Source organism: Phasianus colchicus, chromosome 30, assembly GCF_987193195.1.
Source record: "Phasianus colchicus chromosome 30, bPhaCol1.hap1.1, whole genome shotgun sequence".
Taxonomy (NCBI): Eukaryota; Metazoa; Chordata; class Aves; order Galliformes; family Phasianidae; genus Phasianus; species Phasianus colchicus.
This window is the reverse complement of record NC_143465.1, coordinates 379,302-403,772: the sequence shown is the minus strand read 5'-3', so window position 1 is coordinate 403,772 and position 24,471 is coordinate 379,302. Positions and strand designations below refer to the sequence as shown.

The following is a 24,471-nucleotide window of genomic DNA, read 5'->3' as shown; positions in this document are numbered from 1 at the left end:
AAACCAACAGTAATATTGGCAGCGTCTATAGCCAAAAGAGAAGCTTAGCAGTAAAGGGAATAAGCAAGGCAGTGGGCCTACTCATTGCCACGTGAGCACAGTGGTGAAGAAAGATCCACGACCAATTGCCCCAGCACTTTACCATCAGCCAGATCCGCAGTCACTGGGGAGCCCCGTTTGCAGGGAGGATCTGAAGAACCTCTCCCAGCCATGGGGAAGTTGCACAGCAATGCATCCATCCCACGAGTGAGGCGTCCAGAGCCGCTGCAAGCAGCTCCAGCCTTTCTAGCACACAGTAAACCAATGTACGGAGCAGTCCGAGGGAACAGCCGCTGCCCTCTTTCTCCTCTTGGTTTTCGCCCCGAAGCCTGGCCAGGGCTCAAGGGGAACAAAAGGCGTCGTGCTGTCAATCTTGCTGCAGCACGGGCCTCTTTGGCAAGACTGTCTGCCCAGCCCCCCCGCGTCGGGCTTCGTCGGGTAACGAACTCAGCAGCAAAGCTGCCCTCGGCTCCTCGGGGAGAGCCCGCCGTCGTCACGGAAACGCAGCGTGACAGCACGCAGGTCCCAGCAGCCCGGCTGATGTCACCGGCGCCGTGACTTCCTCTGCCTGCCCTGGAGCCGCAGCCCGAGAGCTTTCCGGCCCCCGGCCTCCCTCTCCCTGGTCAGCGCCAGCGCCGCCAGCTTTCTTCTCGGACAGACGTGAATACAGAAAACGGCAGTCGAGTCCTCCGCCTGCGGGGCAGCGGCTCAGCACGGCGCTGCTGACCGTTCGAGCCGAGCCGAGCCGGAACCGAAGGCGGCCGCCCGACTCTGCCGGGCTCCGACGCGTCTCGATCGGCGGGGTCGGTCCCTCTCTTTCGGGGCTGCCCGGCTCGGCCAGGAGCCGCTCCCGGACACCGGGCGTCCCGCCGCTCGCAGTCAGCCGCCGGTTCTCAGCCGGCGGCGCCCCGCCGCGACGCCGACTCCGGAGGACGGCTCCGTTCTGACGCGGGACGGACGGGGCCCCGAGGCGCGGGGCGGGCGGCGGCGGGGACGCGGGGCGGCGGAGCGCCGCTTTCCCGGCACGGAATCCCGCGGCCGCCATTGGCGGAGAGCCCGCGCTCGGCCCCGCCTCTCCCGCTCTCCTATTGGTCGGCCCGCGGAACGGGGCGGGCGCTCCCGGCGGGGTCGTTTGCGCCCGCGGTCGCGCCGTCATTGCGTCATCATCGCGCGCGTCCCGCGTGGCCCCGGCCCGGCTGCCCGCGGCGCTGCCCCGCTCCGCGCGCCCGCTCCGCTTCCGGGGCCCCGGGGCCCGCGCCCCCGGATCCTTTTCCTCCGCGCGGCCTTCCAGCCGCTCTGCCCCCGGCCTGCAGAGATGCCTCGGGTCGTCGTGACCGAAGTGCGGGACCGGCGCGTGGCGGTGTTGAACGTCGTTCCGTTGGCATCAGCCGTCGGTCAGCCCGTCCAGAGCCCTGTGCGGGGCCTTCGTTTCCTCAGGCGGATAACGGGAGGATGCCGGAGCCGAGGGGCGGTGGGAGGGAGGCGGGGACGGGAGCATCCTGCCGTGCCGCCAGCAGCCCGGGGGCCGCGTGCTGTGGGTGCCGGCACGAAGCTCCGCCGTCCGTCAGCACGGGAGCTGCGGTTCTGGTGCAGCAGCAGGAGCTCAGCGCAGCGCTGCAGAGAGCGGTCCGGCGGCACGGGAAGAAGATGACGGCCTGGAGCGCGAGTGCCTCAGCAGTGTCTGCAGCCTGCGAGGAGCCGAGCCGGGCTGGGGAGAGGAAGGTGTGGGAGTCCCGGGGAGGGACGCGCGATGGCAGCGTTATTGGCAGGATCAGCTGCTTCCTCCACCGCTCCCGACGCCGAGCACTGGTTTCCTTTGAGAAGCAGCCCACTGTCACATCTGTGGGGTTCCGCAGGACACACAGGCATGGGGTAAGTTTAGGTTGGATATCAGGACAAACTTCTGTGCAGAACTTCTACAGCCGTGGGTGGGATCCCCCTGAGCTCCCCTTCTCCAGGCTGAGCAGCCCCCTCTCTCTCAGCCTCTTGTCATGGCAGAGGTGTTCCAGTCCCTTCACCATCTTGGTAGCCCTGCGTTGGACTCTTTCCAGCATGTCCAGCTGTCTCCTGTACTGGGAGCCCAGAGCTGGACGCTGTTCTCCAGCTGCAGCCTCCCCAGTGCCGAGCAGAGCAAAAGGAATGGTGCAGAATACTGGTCCTTACCTGCTACAAGAGAAGTCAGGACTAGGGCTATGATGGGAGCGCATTGCTTTATGATTGACGTGGAGAACTGCTAGGAAGAAGGCCTGGTGGGCCTGAACACAGATGCCGGGTGGTCCAGCTTTTGTTTCACTGGAAACCAGGTACTCCGTGGGCAGCAGTATGGAGATATGTTCTCCATGCAGTTGTGCCCCCGTGGCTTCTTTCTGATATGCTTGGGAAGTCCCACTAGAACAGGCTGCCGTGTGAGACAGAAGTGAGAGAGAAGCATCAGTTGTGTGGGTGGAGTTTTACTATCTCTGTGTTCACATCTTTTATGTTTGTCTTCTTTTTTTTTTCCAGTTCAACTCTGCGTGTGTCGGTCTGCCTTTGCTAAATCCTTTTCTTGTGGCCTTAGGCAACAATCGAGGGGGTCTCAAGTTTCAGCGCTGAGCAAGAAGCGCAGGCTCTCAGGAAGGCCATGAAGGGCTTTGCTAAGTTGATCTCCCTCCATGGTCAACTTTTATTTTTTCCCCAGCACTGCGAATGGCTGCTCTGGTGGTTTGATAGAGGGAAGCATAGCTGCTTGCACTGCTCTGCTGCACAACTGCCCTAAAAATTGTTGGAAAGTGGAAACAGAACTGCCCTTCGTGTCCCAAAATGCAGCTGCTCTGGTGGCCTGGGTCCTGGCAGCTTTGTGTGCATCGATGTAGTCCTGGAGCTGTTGAGAGCCGGCTGTGTGAGGGACTGGAGGTGGCACAAGACCAGAGGGCACTTCTGATCCTTGTGCAAGCATCCTGACTAGCTTCCATTTGTTTCTTGCAGGCATGGATGAAGATGCCATCACTGACGTCTTGACCAAACTAAATGTTTCCCAGCGTCAGCAAGTTCTGATCACCTCTAAGAGCACTACTGGCAGGGTGGGTGGTCTGCAGAGATGCATGAACGTGGTTGTGTCACTTGGGTGCAAAGTGAAAAACGACCCAATCTCTACAAGAGAAAGGTCGGCAGAGACTTCACCTGACCAAGGTTGTTTTGTTCTTGTTCAGTTCAGAGCAGTTGTTGATGCAAGGAGGGTTGGAGCCTGAAGAGGAGTGCTGAACAGCTCAGTTCCTCTGTCCTCAAAGGCCGTCCCTTCTGCCAACTCCTTTCTCCTCTTTGCCTTCTAGGATTTGATTGATGACTTGAAGTCGGAGCTGAGTGGGAATTTTGAGAGGGTGATCATTGGGGTGATGACTCCCACCACCATGTATGATGTGCACGAACTAAGGAGGGCTGTGAAGGTTTGGAAATCTTCCTTTTGTATTGCTTAAGTTCTGGCCAAGGACTTACTGCTTTGTTATGCATGTCTTCTCTCTCTTAAAGAAACCTGGTTGCACGTCACAAGCAGGTGCTGGTATCTTAAGTCTTGCCTTGGTGATTCCCTAGGGAGCAGGAGCAGATGAAGGTTGCCCAATGGAAATTCTGGCTTCTCGCACCAATGGAGAGATTTGTCGCATTAATGAGAACTACAAGCTTCGTAAGGAGTGCGAAAGGCTCTCTTGTCAGTTTCCTTCTGTCTGCGCTTCTTAATTGGAGGCTGTAGCACTAATGATGATGGCTGGAGTGCTGCAGTGCTGCTGGGAGCCCTGGGCACAGTTCTGTACTTAGCTAGGTTACAGCTGGCAAATGTTGTGGGCAGCACCCAGGTGGTGGCCCTGCTCCTAACGGGTGCTGTGTGTGTGTTCTTGCTGGAATATGGCTGCTCCCTTGAGGATGGCATCGTATCTGACACATCTCCCATGTTTCGAAGGGTCCTCGTGTCCCTCGCAACGGTGAGCCAAGCTGAGGGGAGAAGGGGGTGAATGTTCAGAGCTGTGGGCACAGCTCTGCACTCAGTGGTGAGGAGCTCCAGGCTGGCTTTTTCTCACCCTGTGTGTCCCATGACCTGCTCCTCAAACCCAGCCTCTCCGGGGAGGGAACTCTGACTCTGGGTGTGCATGAGTGCTGTGGGCTCTTCTTTAAATGTCCCAGTGAAGTGGGTTGCTGCTCGTTTCAGAAGGAAGCCCAAAGTACATCTGAGCTGCATTTCATTTGTAAGCTAGTGTTCCCTTTGAAGGACTCCATTATCCATCCCCAGCAGCTTTTCATGAGTGGGGAATTCTCAGGAGTTGCTTCCAGTAGATGCTCTGGTGAACTGAGTCTTCTATCCTTGTGTCTTTGCAGGGAAACAGAGATGAAGGAATGTATGTGGATGATGCCCATGCTCAGCAAGATGCTCAGGTGCGTAGTAATGTGCTTCCCAATCTATTCTTGAGCAGGTGATGCATGGTGAAGAGAAGCCAGCCTGTGAAATGGAAATAATGCTTTTAGCCTTGTTTGCAAGTCTCTAACGAGAGGTCTCTCGACAGGCTGGCTACTTGGCAGGGGCAGTGAGATTTTGGCTGTCGGTTGCCGTGCCTGGTAGGTGCTTGTTGGAAAATATCCGTGATCTAGACAAGTACGCGCCAGCAGTGCTCTAGCTGCAAGGGATTTAAGATCTCCTGTACGCCCAGTCTTCTCCATGAGCCTTACTTTGTCACCCCTAATGTCTTGAAGTGCCTGTACGAAGCGGGGGAGAAGAAGTGGGGAACAGATGAGGTGCAGTTTATGTCCATCCTCTGTACACGGAACAGGTATCACCTAGTGAGAGGTAGGACCCCTGCACAGTGTCCTGGGTTTTTCTTTCCTTCCTTGTTTGTGTGTGATGCTTTTGTAGGAGCTCTGTAGCTGTCCAGTAGATGTGAACTCTTCTGAGGCAGCAGGTGTCCTAGAGAGAGCCGCATTGCATCCATTCCATTCTGGCTGTTTTATTCCCTCCTGAGACTGAAAGGGACTTGAGAAACCGAAGTCCAACTGGCTGCAGCTCCAGCATGGAAAGCAGAGATCATGAAGTGTGACTGCCATTGGGGCAGGGGGGAGAGGAGCTAAGAAACTTGATTGGCAGCACAAAGCAGCAGGTCTTGAAAATGGTACTAGCTGTGGTAGGCCAATTCGCAAGACTGTTAGCAGTGAAAATGAATTATTTCTGTGGGGCGATCCTGATTTAGCTGAGAGTGCTGCAGGGATGAAAGAATGTTCATGCAGTATACGAGGAGCTTGTTGCAAAGCGGTCCTTTGAACCTCTGTGACTTTCTGCCATAGTTTTTGATGGTACAGAGGCATTGCTAACAAGGACATAACAGCATTAAATCTGAGATGGTAGGCAGTTATTCAATAGATTGTTTAGTTCTTGTTCGGCCTGTGCTTTTTGTTGTTGTCTGTCTGCTATTCAGCTCAGAATACAGAACTATTGTATTTCTCATAAATGCTTAGCACTCAAATATGGAAGTGCTTCACAGGCATTAATTTTTGTACCTAACAAGTTTTACTATGAAGCCACGAGTGTCTTCATCATTATTTAGCACAATAATTGCAGCAGTACAAACAACCAACCTTATAAAAAATATTACATGCATTATTTTTTTTTAGCTCATCAAGGAAAGGGTTCTGTGAATCTTTACCTACACCTAGATCTACTGTGCAGTATACAAGATGGATACTCATCTGAAATATCTAGTGCTGTATCTATATGCAAAGTGTCAACCTAAATTTTTGGCTTTACAAAATTTTGATGACTATATTTTGCAGTAGATACATTTACAGCCTAGTTGTTTCTTCATTTCTTTTTATTTCCAGTACTTGAATGTATTATAGGATTCTATGTGGGTTTATTTGTGTGGCAAAGATCACCTTTCTTTGTTTACTGCTCCAAGATACTCGTTTTATTGAAAATTACTCATGAAGACTTATGATGTTTCTCTGAAAATGCTGAAAATAACTAAATGGCAATCTTTAACATTTACCATTAGAAAACAAATGGTTTGTGCATGAGATGAAAAGACAATAAAATCTGTTATGTTAACAGATAGGTATCATTTACTTTTAAGCAGAGTACTATGAAATCTTTTACCAAGAGGTACAAAATTACAAAAGAAGCACTGAATTTACTTCAGTCATTTTTAAATTTTACTTGAGAGTCTGTCACGGAGTTATCTAGATCAACGTGTGCCCTCGACAGGGGGCAGCAAGCCCATAGGCCCCCTGGCCCAAAAACAGGACGGAAAAGGGGGAAGGGAAGGGAGATGGGAGCTGGGCCCAGAAACCAGAACAGCAGCAACAATCTAAGGAGGAAAACTTAATTTTACTAAACATGATATCGGAATGCAAGATAACACAATATAATATAATATAATTGAAATTGAGGCTAATAAATCAAATAAGAGAGAGAGAGTGTCCGAAACTAAAAGGCCTACTTTGAACTGAAGGCACACGGTTGGGGAGCAGACCCACACACTGCTAGGCAGTGAGCAAGAGAGCCAGAGAGCAAGATCCCATGACTCCCTCCCATGGCTTATCCTCCTCTCTGAACATGAAGTCCCCTGGGATGTGTAGTTCTTCCTTTCTTCTGAGAACCAGGCATCCAGAAAGTTGTCAGTCCACGGAACTGGAGTATTAACTCTTTAATTACCCGTGCTTTACATGATGTTTGGTGTGGAATACCGATAACAAAATTATAAAACCATGACAGAGTACTGTGTTTTGTACTTTTTTGACTTCCAAAGTCAAAAAAGAGCTGATTTTGCTGTGGGAGGTAACTATGGTTAGGAGAGAAACTGTGTGCTCATTTTCCAGAAGGTAGTACATAAAAAATAAAGAAAGATCTTTGTATTCCTGGAAATTTGAGAAATTGGAGGGTCTGCTGTAGGAAATAGGATATATCAGTGTTTCTGTTTACAAGACAGTGACTGCTGTTTGTAATCTGTTAGAGGATGGGTATCTTGTCACAGAACAACCCTTTTGGACATCTTTATAAATGTTTTAGTAACTGAGCAATGGATCAGTGATGCAAAATACTTTCTTATCTAGCAGCAGCTCTTATCTGAATTTACTGTATCTATTGTGGAGAAAGCACGAGGTTCCAGTGCTACAGTGTTTGTGTTGTGAGCACTACAAAACTTTTTAAAACCACTGTTCATTTGCTCAGTATCAAAGAAAACATTTTAACCAAACTTAAGTGCTAACTAGTCACTCGGAGGTCTTCACTACCTAAAATTTTCCTTCATAACAGAATCTTTACAGTGTATGAGATAGAAATAATAAAATAATTTTCTTATTCTTTCCCTTAGGCATTTCCTGGAAACACAGACTCTGATAGTGTGGTCCGACATGATTTGCAACACCCAGTCATTGCTCGCTATGTACGTATAGTTCCTTTAGATTGGAATGGAGAAGGCCAAATTGGGTTAAGAATTGAGGTCTACGGCTGCTCCTACTGTAAGTTTTTCCATTATATTCCTTTAAAAAAAAAAAATCTAAATAGAAACTGTCTTTGAATTTCAGATTAAATCTGAATCTCAAGTGCTTTTTGCTAAAATGCATGAAGATATTCCAGGATTACTAATTGTAATAACTGGAGCTTAATTTAATATTTACTGTATCCTTTATTCTGAGTTTCTAGTTAGCTCTTCTATAGGAAATACAGCATTAGAATTAGTAAGAGTGCTTTGAAATCACTACTTTTGATCTTCAAAATTGTTTTTGCAGAAGACTTGAATAGACCAGTTGAGGAAAAGATAGCATTCAGATACATTTCATGCTGGGTCTTGAGAGGGAAACAAGACATAATTCATTGCCTGATGACAAAGATAACAATAAAACAAGTAAAAATTCAATTGAAGAAGCTCACCTTGTCTAAATATGACATGTTTTTCGGAGATTTTTCCTTTAATATTTGAGTATAACTTTAGAATCTCTTCTAAAAAAAAAAAACGAGATGAGCAATGGTGCAAGTGGTTAAGAGCACAACAGATCAAGTTTTAAGAAAAGCAAGTGTAGTTTCTAAATACCATTCCTTGAATTTGATCCTGTGGGTGCTTACGTGAAGTCCACATGCCTGCAAACTGTAAATGTCTGATGTCCTATTTCTATGCAAATTTAGTACAGTATTCTTGTAGGTGTTTTAGGGGAAATAAATACTTGAGATTTATCTTAAAAAAAAAAATAAAAAATGTTAGAACAAGTTAAGAAGCACCTATCTTGAAGACTCTTCCATTGACATCAAGTGATTTAAGACCTATTGAAACACTTTGTCATGGTAACTAGCAATTATGTTAATTAACTAGCAAAAATATCTTGTGATTTCTGTTGCTTTGACTTGGCTATGTGCTTTCACTCTACTAAAATATTTTATATGCTGTTTTAAGTGTAGCCAACACTATAACATGGTTGATTTCACATCATGATTACATTTTTTTACATTTAAGTATATCTACTATACAAATTCAAGTATATGGAGACAGAAACCAACTTTTTTTTTTTTTAATCCAACACTTTTTTAAACAACAACAAAAAAAAGAAAATATTTTTAAGTTGTAGGTTTTTTTGTTTGTTTTTTTTGTTTGTTTTTTTTTAGCCAAAAATATTTACAAGCAAAAGGTTTTAGGTTTTTGTTTTGTTTCCTTTTTTTTTTTTTTAATTAAATTGATATCTTATGCACTGTAAGCACGTTACAAGATGAATTTGGAGTCTGAAACTAAATGTGAGGAAAAGCATAGTTGGCTAACAAAATTATTTCTGTCACTGGATGAAAAGTTGTCTGCTTGAAAGACTGCATATTTCTGGAGAAAAATAAAACACATCTATCAAGGAAATAATGAATCAACTAAAAAAATACTGATAAAATTTGTCTTCACAGACAACTGAAGTAAGAAACCTAACCTTTTGTTTTCCTCGAAGAGAAGCATTGAACTGCTAGTATTATAAGTTATTTCAGTATTTTGTTAATGACATTAATATTAATGTTTTACATTTATATGTCTATAGGAACTTTTTTTTTCTTTCTCCTCCCAAACAAACAAAACAAAGAAACAAAAAAAACCTCTCCTAAAATACTGTGTAGATTTTAGAAGCAGGAATCAGGCTGTCCTTGAGTCAGTATGCTGAAACCAGTAGACAGCAGCAGCGCAGTTGAGAAGAAAAGTTCACTGTCTTATGACTTCTTGGAAAAACAGAATAATGTTTGAGAGTTCCAAACTTGTTTTCAAATGCATTATTTGGAGCAACTTATGTAAAGTTACATTGTTCCATAGATACGGAATTCAGCAGGAGCAAAGTTTTTAGCCCTATAATTAGTATTGTATATTGAAGCATTGTCATTAACCAGTGAGATTTGCAGATTAATCCTGCTGTCAGTGAAGAAACTGACTGTATAGATAAGTAGCAATTTTTTAAGCCTGATTAAAACATGGGCATCTAATCCAATTTGTGAAAATTTTTTGAAACATTACCTAAAGCAAAAGGTTGCTTAATACCTTACAATCATATATTTTTCTTCAAGTTTGTAGGTTTATATTGAATGCAGTCTTTTATTTAGAGAATATTTGAGAACATATTTCAGATGTAGAACTTGCACATTTTCTCATAGTAAAGGTTTAATTGGAAAGTCATAAACTTAGTGCTTAAAAAAATATTTCATTGCACAATACAGCAATCTGGTTATTAGTCTCAGAGTATTAAGAACTCTCATTAAACCACATATTGAAATACGTGGTCATTAATTGTTATATTGATTTGTTCTTATTTTTCTTGAGTATGCTGATAAAATACACATTATTTTTTGTGTGTCAGAAATGGAAACCACATTCTTCCTTACACAGCAATGTGAATTAAGAAAAAGGTTCAACTTTAAAAGAGAATTAGAGATGACATCTATTCCCTAGAGAAGTTTGTAAAATTACAAAATATTTCCTTTCAAGGTGCTCTTATTCATTTAATTATTTGCTTGCCTTCTTGCTTTGAGATTTTTCTATGTTTGAAACTGCAGATGAGATCTGTGACGTTACTTTCTAATAGATCTCTTGGAAGTCACAAAAATAAATAAATAAATAAATAAATAAATTAAAGGCTCCCTCTACAGTAAGATTGAAAATGTTCTTTACATTTCTCTCTGTGAATAAGTGCTGATGTCAAATTTAGAAAAGATTTTAACTGTGTGGGAAGAGAAGCAAACAAAATATTTAACATTAAAAAAAAATATACTGTAGTCAACGGGAGTTGTAGCTTTCATTTTAAAATCATAGAATGACTTATGTTGGAAGGGATTTTAGATATCATGTAGTTCCAATGCCCTCACATGAACATAGTTATCAACCACTAGATCAGGTTGCCCAGGGCCTGATCCAGACTGGCACTGAATGCCTCTAGGGAAAAAGCATCTGCATCTTCTCTGGGCAACCTTTTCCAGTCCTTTACCACAGTGAATAAAAAATTTCCTCCTATCATCTAACCTAAATCTCCTTTCTTTTAATTTAAAACCATTCTTGCCCGTTCTCACTAATAGACCATGAAAAAAGTTGGTTTTCTGCCAGTTCATAAACTCCTCTGAAGTATTGGAAGGTCACAATGAGGTCTCCCCAGAAAAACAATCCTCCTCTCCAGTATAAACAAGCCCAACTTCCTGAACCTCACGGGAGAGGTGCTCCAGCCCTCTGATCATCTTTGTGGCTGCCCTCTGGACTGATTCCAACAGCTCCACATCTTTATTGTCTTCAGGGCCTAAGACCTGGGCACAGTATTTCAGGTGTGACTTCACAAAAACAGAACTGAGGGGGACAACTTCTTCCTGTTACCCAGTTGGCTGCCCTTCTTTTGAGGCAGTCCAGTATACTGTTGGCCTTCCAAATTGCAAGTGCACAATGCTGGCTCACATCCAGCTCTTTATCCACTAGGACCCCCAAGTTCTACTTGACAGAGCTGCTCTCATTGAGTACTTCTCCCAGTCTGTTCACATATCTGAGATTGCTCCAACCCAAGTGGCAACACCTTACATTTTGGTTTGATGAATCTCATTTGATTTTACATGAGCCCGCTTTTCAAGCTGTTCCAGGCGATTACAGATATGTAGTGAAGCTGTGCAGAGAGAAAATTAGAAAAACCAAAGCCCAGTTAGAACTGAGCTTGGTCATTAAGATAAAAGACAACAATAAATATTTCTATAAATATATCAACAGCAAGAGGAGGGCTAGAGAGAACCTCCATGACTTGTTGGACACCGAGGGCAACATGGTGACCAAGGATCAGGATAAAGCTGAGGTATTAAGTGCTTTCTTTGCCTCAGTCTTTAATAGTAAGACTTGTTACTCCCTGGGAACACAGCCTCCTGCACTGGTAGATAGGGATGGGGAACAGAATAGGCCCTGCATAATCCATGATGAGATGGTTTTGGACTTGCTCCAGAAGCTGAATGCTCAAAAGTCCATGGAGTCAGATGGATTGCATCTAGAGTGCTGAAGGAGTTAGTGGATGTGGTTTCCAAGCCACTCTTCATCATCCTTCAGCAGTCCTGGCTAACCGGGGACGTCACAGTGGACTGGAGACTGGCAAATGTGACACCCATCTTCAAAAAGGACGGAAAGATGATCCTGGTAGCTCCAGGTCTATCAGTCTCGCCTCAGTACCAGGGAAGATTATGGAACAGATAATCTCAGGAGACATAATGGACCAATTAAAAGTCAACCAAGGGATCAGGCCTAGTAAGTATGGGTTTACAAATGGTAGATCATGTTTGGCAAACCTGATTTCATTCTATGACAAGGTGAGCCATTTAGTGGATGAAGGTAAGGCTGTCGATGTGATCTACCCGGACTTCAGTAAAGACTTTGACACTGTCCCTCACAACATTCTCATGGAGAAGGTGGCTGCCCATAGCTTGAATAGATGTATGCTCTGCTGGGTGAAACACTGGCTGGATGGCCAAGCCCAAAGAATTGTGATCAATGGAGTTGAATGTAGTTGGCGGCTGGTCATGAGCAGTGTCCCCCAGGGTTCAGTACAGGGGCCGCTTCTATTTAACATCTTTATTAACAATCTTGATGAGGGGATTGAGTGCACCCTCAGTAAGTTTGCAGTCTACACCAAATTGAGAGGGAGTGTTGATCTGCCAGAGGGGAGAAAGGTGCTACAGAAGGTCCTGGATAGACTGGATTGATGGGCCAAGGTGAACCGTGTGAGATTCAATAGCGTCAAGTGTCAGGTCCTGCATTTTGGTCACAACAACCCCAGGGAACCCTATAGGCTTGGGAAGAAGTGGCTGAAAAGTTGCCTGTCAGAAAGGGACCCTGGTATATTGATGGACAGTCAGCTGAATACGAGCCAGCAGTGTGCCCAGGTGGCCAAGAAGGCCAGTGGCATCCTGGCTTGGATCAGGAATGGTGTGGTGAGCAGGACTAGGGAAGTAATTTGGCCCCTGTACTCAGCACTGGTGAGGCCTCACCTCGAGTACTGTGTTCAGTTTTGGGCACCTCAATACAGAAAGGACATGGGGTGCGAGCAGGTCCAAAGAAGGGCTGCAAGGCTTGTGAAGGGCTTGGAAAATATGCCGTATGAGGAGCGACTGAAGGAATTGGGCTGTTTAGTCTGGGGAAAAGGAGTCTGAAGAGAGACCTTATTACTCTCTTCCAGTACCTGACAGGTGCTTACAGCAAGTGCAGGGTTGGTTTCTTCTCACTGGTGACAGGATGACGGAAAATGGTCTCAAGTTGTGCCAGAGTAAGTTTAAGCTGGATATCAGGAAAAGCTTCTTTACAGAAAGGGTTGTTAAGCACTGGAATAGGCTCCCCAGAGGCAGGGTTGAGTCACCTTTCCTGAATGTGTTTAAAAACCATTTGTTTACTGTGCTCAGAGACATTATTTAGCAGAGGGTTGTTAGAATTAGGGTAAGTTTGGTTAGGTTGTGGTTGGACTTGATGGTCTCTGAGGTCTTTTCCAACCTGAGCACTTCTATGGTCAGGCATAGTCTATCCTTGATGAAGCTGTGTTGGCATTCTTGAATCACCCCCCTCCCCTTTCTTGCACATGCCTTAGAGTAGATTCATGGAGGTTCTGCTCTGTGATCTTCCCTGGCACAGGTAAGGCTCACTGGTCGATAGTCTCCCAGATTTTCCTTTCTCCCTTTATTAAAAATGGGAGTGATGATTCCTTTTTCCACTTGCCAGGACCTTCACCTGACAGCCATGAATATTCAGAAATGATTTAGAGTAGCTTGGCAACCACATCAGTCAGTTAGTTCAGGACTCTGAGATACATGTTGTCCAGCTCCAGAGACTTGTCCATATTTAGTGTCATAAGGCAGTGTCAGACTTGCTCTTTTCTGACAGTATAGGAGGCATTTTGCTCCCCATCCCCTTTGTAGAGTTTCAGGTACATATAATATATTTAATACACTCAAAAGAGGAGAAAGGATCTTTACATTTGCAGTGACATAATTTATCAGAAAGCAAACCATAGGAAAAATTTATCAAAAAGCAAGTCATAGGAAAGAAAGTAATGTTACAGAAGGCAAAGTATCCACTGAATTCATTAATGCAAAGCTGATGGAATATTTATATTCAAGCTCTTTTTGAGACAGAGAGTAAAGAGACATGATAGATAGATGTCTCTCGTCATGTTCCCATTTATGAATTTTTTAGACAATCAGCAAATTCAAGGCATCTGGAGCCTATGACAACTACAATATATATTGTATTTTATCACTGATTTTTGAAGTTCATAATAAGCTCCTGCAGAATCATTGCCATACGAATAGTTCCTTCAATCACAATACTGCAGCAGATTAATGCATACAAAACAAACAAACAAACAAACAAACAAACAAACAACAACAAAAAAACCAGTAGCATTCCTATTGAACAGTCTTTGACAGCACTTTTTAAGATAATCTTCTGAGGACTTCTGGGTGCTGAAATCTTATGGCATGAGTGGAATGGAGTCACTGATACCTTTGCTCATGGACTAGTTCTATCTTGCTATGTCAAATGTTACTGTTAGAGTATTCTGATGTATGACTGATTTCTTTTTAAGGAAGGAGAGAAAAGAAGAAAAATAAACAAGTCAGACCTTATCATTTTATGAAGAAATGAACATTTTTTTATGGAGATTATTTACTCCTTAGATAGTACAGTGAACAAAATCTTGGTCATGTGAATATTTACAAGAGAAAAAAAAATTAGACTTGGAGATGCTGTTAAGGCTTAAGCCATAAGTATTTGAAAGGAATATTTACAATAACTGTTTTGAAAATATTGAAGTGCTAAAAATTAGAGCTTGAACAGATTTTGACAAGTTAATCCTATTTGCCTGTAGTGACTTTAAGTGAAACCATTGTTCCTCTTCACTATTAATTCCACATTCATCAGCTGTATTCATCATTAGAAAAATTTCTGTGATACTTGTAATTTCCTTTGCCATTGTCATGCTATTGCTACCAACTATTCATATCTCCATCACTCTCTCCTATGGTTGCCATATGTACTTCACAGAAACTCCATTCTCTCCAAAACTATATATTACATCAAAATATCACAGGGAATATTTAAAGTAGATAAGAAAGCCACTATTTAACTTGTGTGGAACCTAACCAATTTTCTTTTGTCCAGTGCCACTAGATAGATATACTGGACATTTTGTTTCATCAGCCTATGCTCACAAACAAACAAACCTTCACGATCAAAAAACTGATGAAGTGTCTTGATGGCCACTGGAACTCCCTATGCTGAATGAACTATATGTCCATATGTATGTAAACATATGAATACATATTTATTCTTTTACACTTTTTTTTTCCACCTAAATTGTGAAGATACTTATGTGGTCTCATAATCCATGTAAATGGTTCTTTGCCAACCTCTCATAATATTTTATTACTCATAATAATAATGTTCACTAAACTGTCTTAATGAAAAGATGGACTTCTATGACCATAGAAGTGATGGAACTGCATAAAAATATTAAATGATAGATAGGAAGAAACATTTTGAAGCATATGTTTTGTCTAATCATGTTCTCATATTTGTAGCAACTGTATTAAATCATTGTAATTAAAATTGTTTTTCATTTTGGAGAAAAAAAGAATCACAGATGTGAGAAAATTATCAGCAGTCACTGTAAACTTAGTAGCTTTGTTTGTGACAGTGAATAGAACACTTAAGAGTTATCCGAAGCATCCAACCCTCTTTTTCTCTGTTTCTCTTTAGATATTTTTATTCTGGATATTTCTACAATTTCTATGTAATTGATCTTCAGCCAGCATAGTCACAGTTCAACATCTGCAAGCATAGCTTGGTATTTACTTTTTCTGATATTACAGGTGCATGTCTCAGTACTTGTATTAAAACAATGGAGAGTGAGGGAAATGAACTGTGAAAGCATTTGAAGATCTCTTTGAAAACATGCTCTGTTTGAAAGCTTAATTCTTTTCTAATGTACTCTCTAGCATGTTTTTTTTTTTTTAATTTTATTTTTCTTATTTGTTTTCACATAGAGGGGACTTCTTATCTTGAAGATCATAAAAAGTGGTGATTTTCCTCATTTGCTCCATGGTACTCCTCAAACAGTAGAGTTTTGCAGATTTAGGATCAAAAATAACTTTTTTTTTTTTTTTTTTATAAGTATTTAAAGTGTGGGTTGTTTACCTACTCCCCAGGAAGAAATAGTTGTGATTGTTTCTTTGCAAGTGTTTGTTATTCTGGTATGAAAGTAAGTGAGAACAGACTTCAGCTAATTTCTTATCTCTAGTGGTTAACAGTAATAGGTATGGGTCTATTTTGGTTCTGGCTGTCCAGCACAGGGCACCCCAGACACACACAGCAGCCCAGCAGGCCCTGTCATCAACTCGGCACCTAAGAATGGTACAATTTTTAAATGAAATATTAAAATTTAACATATATTTTTCATTCTTTTAACATATATTTAGTCTGATACAAAAAATGTTTTATTTTTGTATCAACTTCTTGAAACCACAGCAAATTGAGCAGTCCATTATTTTTAAATGTCTAGCTGTAGTGAAGTTACTGGTGGATATTCTCAGGCACCACAGGTTTGTGATCTGCAACAGCAATGTGTATCCCATACAAGTACATTTGTTATGCATCAGTGGATGCATAATCAAAGTCAGATTTAAAAAAGATCTATTTTACATGCATACATATCCCACCAAAATGTTCAGTTGCATACTCAAACATTTTTCAATTACACTTGAACACTTTTTTAAATCATTCAGCATTTCCTTTAGAAGAGTATGTATTGCTAGTTCATTTTTAAAAGATTTTTTAAGGTTTTTTGATGGAATACTGTATAATCAATGAATGTACAGATGTTATAACAGAATCACTGAATGGCCAGGGTTGGAAGGGACCTCAAGGATTGTGGATCGCCAACCTCCCTGCACATGCAGGGCCACCAACCTCCCCATTTAATGCTAGACCGGGCTACCCAGGGCCTCATAAAATCTGGCCTTGAACACATTCAGAGATGGGGCATCCACAACCCCTCTAGGCAGCTGTTCCAACACCTCACCACTCTCTCTGTAAAGAACTTCCCCCTGACATCCAACTTAAATCTTCCCTCCCTCAACTTCAAACCATTTCCCCTCGTCCTGCCATTATCTACCCTTTCAAAGAGTTGACTCCCCTCCTCTTTGTAGACTCTCTTTAGGTACCGGAATGCTGCTAAGAGGTCACCCTGCAGCCTTCTTTTCTCCAGGCTGAACAAGCCCAACTCCCTTAGCCTGTCCTCACAGGGGACGTGTTCCATCCCTCTGATCATCTTTGTGGCCCTCCTTCAGAAAAATTGATTTAGAAATACTAATTTTTTTTTTTATGGGACACTTGGACTTTGTTTATCTTTTAGAACGTCACAATAAATTAAATAAGATTTAAATACATTCCCTTAAAAATTTTCTTTGCTCTGAAAGTAATGCTTCCCATTTATCAAATTGTATCATCATAATCTTATATAATATAGTTTCCATTTAAATAGAATAAGTTCTAAGCTACAGAAGATTATTTTTCAATGTAGTCACCATGACTAGCTATGCATTTTTGGTGGTGATTGAAGAAGGGCTTGTATGCTGCGCGTATTGTTTAAAAAAAAAAAAAAAAAAAGCCTGGAGCAGCAGATTTGATCCACTATTACTGTCACCACTGCTGAAACACACCACCTAACACACTATGCTAACACTGACCGTTAAATCTCTGTGAATGTTCATCAAGTATTGAAGAATGTCAATGGATGCTGTTTTTTCCACATGGAGGAATTCAGTTATATCTTTGTTTCATGTGCACTTCTGTGTCAGATATAATTTTCACAGACTGCCACTATGCTGCCATCATGGCAACAAAATCTAGTGGGATATTGGTGGGAACGTTCAATCTCTACTGTTATACTATGATATCTACCTCTGATATCATGGGCCAACAAAATAAAATAGAAGGCATTGCTTTCAGAGCAGCCTTTGCATGAGAAATCTATAAATCTTTCCTTTTCACATAAGTGCTTATATAACTTCTAGATTAGAAAATTATTTTAATAAAGGAACCTCAAACTTTTAGAAGAATGTATGTAATTAGCAAGTTCTGAAAATAAATATTTTTTTTACATTATTAATTGTTTTCAGCATTTATTTTTCCGAACAGAACTTCATATTTCTGTATTGGTTGCTGGAAAAAGAATTATTGCTTAATTCCTTGCATGGTAACATCTCTATTTTTCTTTTTCAGAAACTTGAAGTAGTGGATTTTTAATTCTTTCAATATAAACATGTTCTTACTTCCTTTCTTCCTTCGTTTTCTCTCTCCTTGTTTTCTTTATTTCTCATGGTACATAGTTGCCCTTTTGGTTCTAAGTATATTGAACAACTTGAGAGAATAACTTTATAAAACTATAGCTATAAAAAAGTTCTTTGTTACCTAAAAGATCGCATCCCTGGATGTGTTTAAAAACCATTTGGATGTGCTGCTCAGATAGATGATTTAGCAGAGGCTTGTTAGGGTAGTAAGGTTAGGTCGTTGGACTCAGTGATCTTGAATGTCTTTTCCAACCTGAGTGATTCTATGATTCTATTTGTTTAGCCACAGCTGGCATTTATGTAGCATGCTTTTATTTACGGATGCTCTTGCTTAGTGATGCATGTATAAGTGTGTCTGTCCCCCCATCACTTTACCCCTGTGTACATTCTCTTCAGGTAGAGAGAAAAGCGATGATTCTGTTTCCTATGAAGACTAAATTGCAAACAATCATACAGACTGTTACTGAACTAAAGAAAACTGAGTTAGTTGTGTTGTTTTTGGTGACATCAGTGTTGCCATGGTACCAGAGGATCTCAACGCACCCCTTTTGCTTGGGTACTTCTTATATTTTTTTCAATGCCTTGTATAGATGCAGAAAATTGTACCATTGAACTGTCCACTGGACTAATGGGGTAAGTGGGACAGCTGTCCCTTCACCGCTGCTTCATAGCTTCTCTTCTTTGACTCGTTTTCTGAGGAAAGCCTCTGAACGGAATACAACTTGCAAGCATTGGTTGTTGGTTCTTTAGGTTAGATTCAGTGAAGCTTACTTATATCTGGTTAATCTGGGGAGGATTGAAGATCCTCTGTATCTCTGTCACCTGTTCCACGTTTGAGCACCCTCACAGTGAGAGCCTTTTCATTCTACTAAGTGTCACCCTGGGTAGGGACACATTTCACTAGATGAGGTAAAAGGAGCAGTCCTTGAGAGCAGTCCTGCAGAGAAGGACTTGGGCGTCCTGATGGATGATAAACTTAACATGAGCCAGCAGTGCTCTTGCAGCTCAGAAAGCAAATGGTATACAGGGCTCCATCAGAAAAGGGGTGGTCAGCAGGGACAGGGAGGTGATTGTCCCTCTCCACTCTGCTCTTGTGGGGACCCATCTGGAGTACTGTGTCCAGATCTGGAGCCTCCAGTACAAGAAAGACAGAACTGATGGAGAGGGTCCAGAGGACGACCACAGAGATGATCATGGGACTGGAGCACCTTCCCTACCAAGATAGTCTGAGGGAGCTGGGCTTCTTCAGTCTGGAGAAAAGAAGGCTGCAGGGTGACCTCACTGCAGCCTTTCAGTACCTAAAGGGAGCCTACAAACTGGAGGGGAGTCATTTCTTTGAAAGAGTAGACAACAGCAGGACAAGGGAAAATGGGTTTAAGTTGAGAGAGGGAAGATTTAGGTTGGATGTCAGGGGGAAGTTCTTTACAGAGAGAGTGGTGAGGTGCTGGAACAGCTGCCAAGAGAGGTTGTGGATGCCCCATCCCTGGAGGTGTTCAAGGCCAGATTGGATGGGGCCCTGGGCAGCCTGGTCTAGCATTAAATGTGGAGGTTGGTGGCTGTGCACATGGCAGGGGGGTTGGAGACTCATGATCCTTGAGGTCCCTTCCAACCCTGGCCATCTGTGATTCTGCAGTTTTTCTGGGAGGCAATTAAAGTTAACGTAAATACAGTTTTGCAGCTTACTGCTGTGCTTTCTGGAAACTTTTGCCTGGGTAGCTGTGCTCATCAGAGGTCATATTTCACTGCAGTCTGGCTGACATAAGTAAGCCAGAAAGGTAGGTAGTATATATCTCAAGTGAAGCAGCAAATGACAAATTCACCAAGAAGTTTAAAAAATCGCTGCACTGCCCAATAACTCAGTGTATTCTTCTATGTTTTAAATACATGAGAAGACAATGCATTCCTGGAGCATGCCTGAAAATCAGTAAAGATGTGCAAGTTGACAACACATTCTAGCAAATCACACTGCCATGGCTTAATACAGTATTTTCCTACAAATGATCTTTACTGCTTTTTTGCTGAAGGTTATTGATCCTTCCGAGAATTTTCACCAGCTTCAGTGGGTCCAGTGCTTCATAGTATAGCTTAAAAAAAAACAAACAGGACCTTCTCCCTGCCTATCTTCAAGCTCTGTTTCTTTGTAGGAAGGTTACTGAACCTCATGTGGCCTGTAGCTTCCCATACAGTAATCTTTTTTTGCTGCAGATTTTTAAGAGTGATCCTTATTCCCCTAGCATTAAAAACAGCATCTTTCTTTCACACAGCCACTTGATTGTGTTCTTAAAATGAGATAATGACAATTTCCACTCTTGAAGATATTTGAAGCTCTGGATACTTGAAGCTCTGGATGTACTTATGGGCAACCTGCTCTAGCTGATTCTGCTTGAGCTGGGGGATGGACGAGATGACCTCTAGAAGTCCTTCCAATCTCAACAATTTTGCAAGTTTCTGAAGATGAAATTATAGCTGAGGCAAATACAGTTCTCCCAATCCCCTACCAATCCTTTCCAACAAGTTTCTAATAATAATATATTGTTGATCTTCATTTTGATTTTACTTTCATGTTATCTCACACAAAGTGGGGGGACATAGGACAGGAAGTAAAAAAGAACAACATAAAAGGAATGATGAATATTTTCACAAAATTAAATTATGTGGCCTGCCATATCTGAAGAAAAAGAAGGATATAAGTTCTTTTGAGAACTGCGGTTTAACTTGTCGCGTAGCTAAACATCACACAGCCATTCACTCTCTCCAGACTCCCCCTTTCCATCCCAGATGGAATGAGGGAGAGAATTGGGAAAAAAAAAAAAAAAAAACCAAACAGGAATTGCAGGTTGAGATAAAAACTATACACTAAGAAAGAAGAGGAAAATGGGAAGAAATGCAACTATAAATATATAAATGCATACTTTATACAGCCACAGTGCAATTACTCTCTACCTACTGACCAATCCACAGCAATAAATACAACTCCCTGCTGACCTGTGGCCTGCCAGCAATGCAAGTTCTTACCCCATACCAACCAATGCCCAGCAACCCTCAAGGGGTGTCTGTCCCATGTCCTGGCCTTCATCAATACTAGAGCACTTCTCCACCAGTCCAAGTCAATCTACATCCCCATCCCCCTTCAAACTTAGTTTACAGGTCTTTGGATGAGCCCTGCTAATTCCTGTTCCAGAACCCTTTTGCTACTGTGAAATAAACCTTTTCCATGTATTACTGTCAGGTCTGGTGTCTTATAAAACCAGCCATGATCAAAGAACTCAAAGCCCTGCCTATAGCATCAGTCTTGTAGCCAGGCATTTATGGACTGGATCCTTCTATTCCATCCCATGTCATCACCTGAAAACGAAGGGAGGGAAGAGAAAATAACTTGTGCCCCAGACCCTTTCACCAACTGTCCCAAGGCCTTGAAGACTTTCTTCATTCCCCTCAGACTATGGGATGCAGTTTCCTCCCCATCTGTGGAAGATCAGCAGAGGGTAGTAGTCATGACCTTCTGCATGTCATATTTTATAGAATAACCCTTGGCCTAATTCTGGCCACCTGTCCTGGCTCCACCCTCCCCTTGCAGTCATGCGTATAGCGGTGACTTCTTTTTCCCACTAAGTGGCCTGTCCTGGCTTGGCCATGGACATGCTCCCATGACTAAGCAAAAGCCAGGACATCTTTATTTCAGCTGAAACCAGAACAAGTGTTAAAAAGGACACAAAAGCATACCAAAAAAAAAAAAAAAAAAATTACCTAAATTTAAATTTAGAAAAAGTTTGGCTTTCTTGAGTTCCAAGGTGATATAGTCTCTTGTTGTCCTTCTCCATGGAAAATTACACCTTCACTTTCAGAGGTCTTAAATTTCAGAGAGATGACATCTTTCAATGTTTTCATTTTCTTGTTCCTGAATCTGTATGGTAGCACTACGTGGCCATCAAAATTGATAACATCAGCCCCTAATGAAGAAAAAAAAAAAAAAAAAACAACATAACATTGTTTATGAGCGATTATATATTCCAGTAGCTATTGGAAAAAACAGATACGTTGTATGTAGATTGTATCTGAACAGAATAAAAACCTGTGCAAGTGCAGTATGCATTGCAAATATATTTTCTATTGACCAAGGATTATTCCTATAAAAAGTAGGAACGAGGAAGGGCATAAGTTTAATTCATAGGATGTAAAAAACCAGCATCAGGAAAACAAATACTGCCACAGTACTAATTTTATTCTGACTTTTCTTAAATGTATTTGCTTTCCTATGCATTTTCTTAACTAGTTGACAACTTCTGAGTTATCATTAATTACTCATATTATGCCTCCTAAAATCAAATATATGCATCTGTGAAGACTGTAATCACTAAGACATGAAACTAAAAAAATTGTGTAGGAGTTTTAAAATATTTTTCCTTGCCTTGTTCAGTTGTATATATAGAAATGTTTGATAAAATTTAGCTTCAACTGGTCTTGAGAAGAAAAAATTCTATCATTTGGACCAAGCTTTTATCTAGGTTTGGTTTTATTCAAAATCAGGGAGGAAAACTGAGGGATGCAATGATTATCTTTTAAAGTTAATCCAATATTCATGTAAAAGTTGCATAATATACTACAAAATTTGATATATTCTTATTTTCATTTTTTTAAGAATGAGACAGAATTTTTCACAACTTTTTTTGGATGCACGGTCCAGAAGTAATAGCTACAGAATTTCATTTCAATGAACAGGCATACTTCTAGTGAGTTTTGAATCTTCTCTTTTAAAAACAGTTCAGTAAAAGACTGCAAACATATAGATCTTTAAAATTTTATAGATTTGTTTAATAAAACCCTTTAAAAGCCACTTAACCTGTGACCAGTAACTAGTGCCCTAGCTATTATTTCTATGAGTATTTCCTCCTCTCTATTCACAACTAATAATTTAAATTCTTTAAAAATAATTCTTTAAAATGTTGATCTTTTTAAAGAAAAGAGTCTTCCCCACTTATATTCTACGGAAGCGTCCACTGTTATTGGCACAACATATTAGTATAATTCATTTCATGTTCTGAATTAAATAAAAAATAAAATTTATCATAAATTCTTCAATTACATCTTCCTTATTTTTGCCTGCTTCTATTGTGTGCCTATTTTCTTGTGTGACTGCTTGTAACTTTCTAAAAATCCTAACTAGTTTTTGTTATCATGGTGGAAAGTAACTTAAATCTTTCAGACCTTCTCAAAAACACACAAACAAAAACATTCCATTGTGCAGTTAGTGCAGCAGAATCTTAAAAAATTCCATTATAGCATTTTGTACATGATTAATATTACATATAAATGATTAATAAATTATATATATTTCAGTTCAAATTTAGGTAGTCAACATTATCCGCTATTATGTTAAAAAAGTTGCCTTTGTTTTTGGCAACATATGTCAGACATGCATTTTAAAAAATGCTTACTTTGAAGTAATTCTTGAAATATTATTTTTCATCCAGATTCAGTGAAGCGCCTAAAGAAATGTCTACAACCATGCCTAAATGTCTGGGAATTTAGGGGATACCAAAATGATCTGCTGAGTCAATTTTTACGAGTTCTGAGTCCTCAACTGCTATCAAGAGGCTGCTTATGTACAGCATCAATGTAGGCTTCTTTTCACATTCTATGATTTCCAGGAACATTTTTGCAGTGATAGAAAAGTTATCTGAGTGTCAGAGAAAAGCAAGCTTCATGATGTTTATTCTTTACTGAAAGTATGTACAAACAGAACCAATGTTTCATTCTATTTCATTGTCCAGTCACAAAATCCACAACACATCTTCTATTCAGTAACTAAACAACAGTCAGTTGAGATCAAGGCTCGCAGTTATGTTTATTAAGTGCCTGTCCATACATCCTTTCACCATTAAGCAAAGTGAGTTTTCTGATATACGCACCAACACATTATGTTTCTGTCCTTCAGGATTTTTCCAGCTAGACCAGGCATGTCCAACCCATGGACTGTGGACAACATGCAATCTGGCGCAGCCTGTCAAGAGGCCCAGCCTCTGCCCCTCACCACCATGGTGATTAGTCTTCTTAACCTACCTGCCTGGTCTGGCCCTAGGTGCTCACCTAGAAACAACCACACATAGATCTGCCACTAACATCATGGTGACTGAAACCAGGAGCTCAGTGTACAGGTAAGTCAGGTTATGGCAAATAATTTTATACTATTTGATACTTTAGCCAAAAACAGTACTGCAAACAGTGAAAAACAGGCAGCCATGCTTTCTGTTTTGATAAAGGAATTTGAGACTATATTTCAAGACTGATGAAAAGAATCTTCTTTTCTTTTCTTTTCTTTTCTTTTCTTTTCTTTTCTTTTCTTTTCTTTTCTTTTCTTTTCTTTTCTTTTCTTTTCTTTTCTTTTCTTTTCTTTTCTTTTCTTTTCTTTTCTTTTCTTTTCTTTTCTTTTCTTTTCTTTTCTTTTCTTTTCTTTTCTTTTCTTTTCTTTTCTTTCTTTTCTTATCTTTTCTTTTCTCTTCTTTTCTTTTCTTCTTTTTCTTTTGTGTACTCATGACCCTATTTTCAGTTCCCATAAATAAATTACCTGCAAATTTTTAAATGTAATGTGTAGAGTTACAATCACATATTTAACT

General features: G+C 41.4%; 2 protein-coding genes across 23 annotated transcripts in view; one reads left to right on the top strand and one right to left on the bottom strand.

Annotated features, from left to right (window-relative positions):
- Nucleotides 1-24,471, bottom strand: part of LOC149914304 (uncharacterized) — a 162,854-nt gene that overhangs the window by 65,462 nt on the left and 72,921 nt on the right. The gene's annotated exons all lie outside the window — the stretch shown is intronic.
- LOC149914307 (annexin A4-like) lies at nt 1,158-24,109 on the top strand. 18 transcript variants are annotated; one of them, XR_016460457.1, is made up of 6 exons: nt 1,162-1,911; nt 2,022-3,098; nt 3,348-3,461; nt 4,384-4,440; nt 7,365-7,512; nt 23,793-24,109. XR_016460457.1 is itself a non-coding variant. In XM_090126947.1 (6 exons), the coding sequence occupies exons 2-6, from the start codon at nt 3,006-3,008 to the stop codon at nt 15,302-15,304; spliced, it is 450 nt and encodes a 149-aa protein (XP_089983073.1). In that variant the 5' UTR covers nt 1,168-1,911; nt 2,022-3,005; the 3' UTR covers nt 15,305-18,400. The 18 variants fall into 18 exon arrangements, 9 of the variants coding, with proteins under 9 accessions (XP_089983074.1, XP_089983070.1, XP_089983072.1 ...); XR_016460456.1 differs by having other exon boundaries at nt 3,348-3,697; XM_090126947.1 differs by lacking the exon at nt 23,793-24,109 and adding an exon at nt 15,267-18,400 and having other exon boundaries at nt 1,168-1,911.

Bases quoted from the DNA above. Each gene is read 5' to 3' on its own strand.
- LOC149914307 (XM_090126944.1), top strand. From the start codon at position 1,492: ATGCCGGAGCCGAGGGGCGGTGGGAGGGAGGCGGGGACGGGAGCATCC. The intron at 1,912-2,021 runs GTAAGTTTAGGT...CCTCTCTCTCAG, and splicing joins GCAGGACACACAGGCATGGG to CCTCTTGTCATGGCAGAGGT.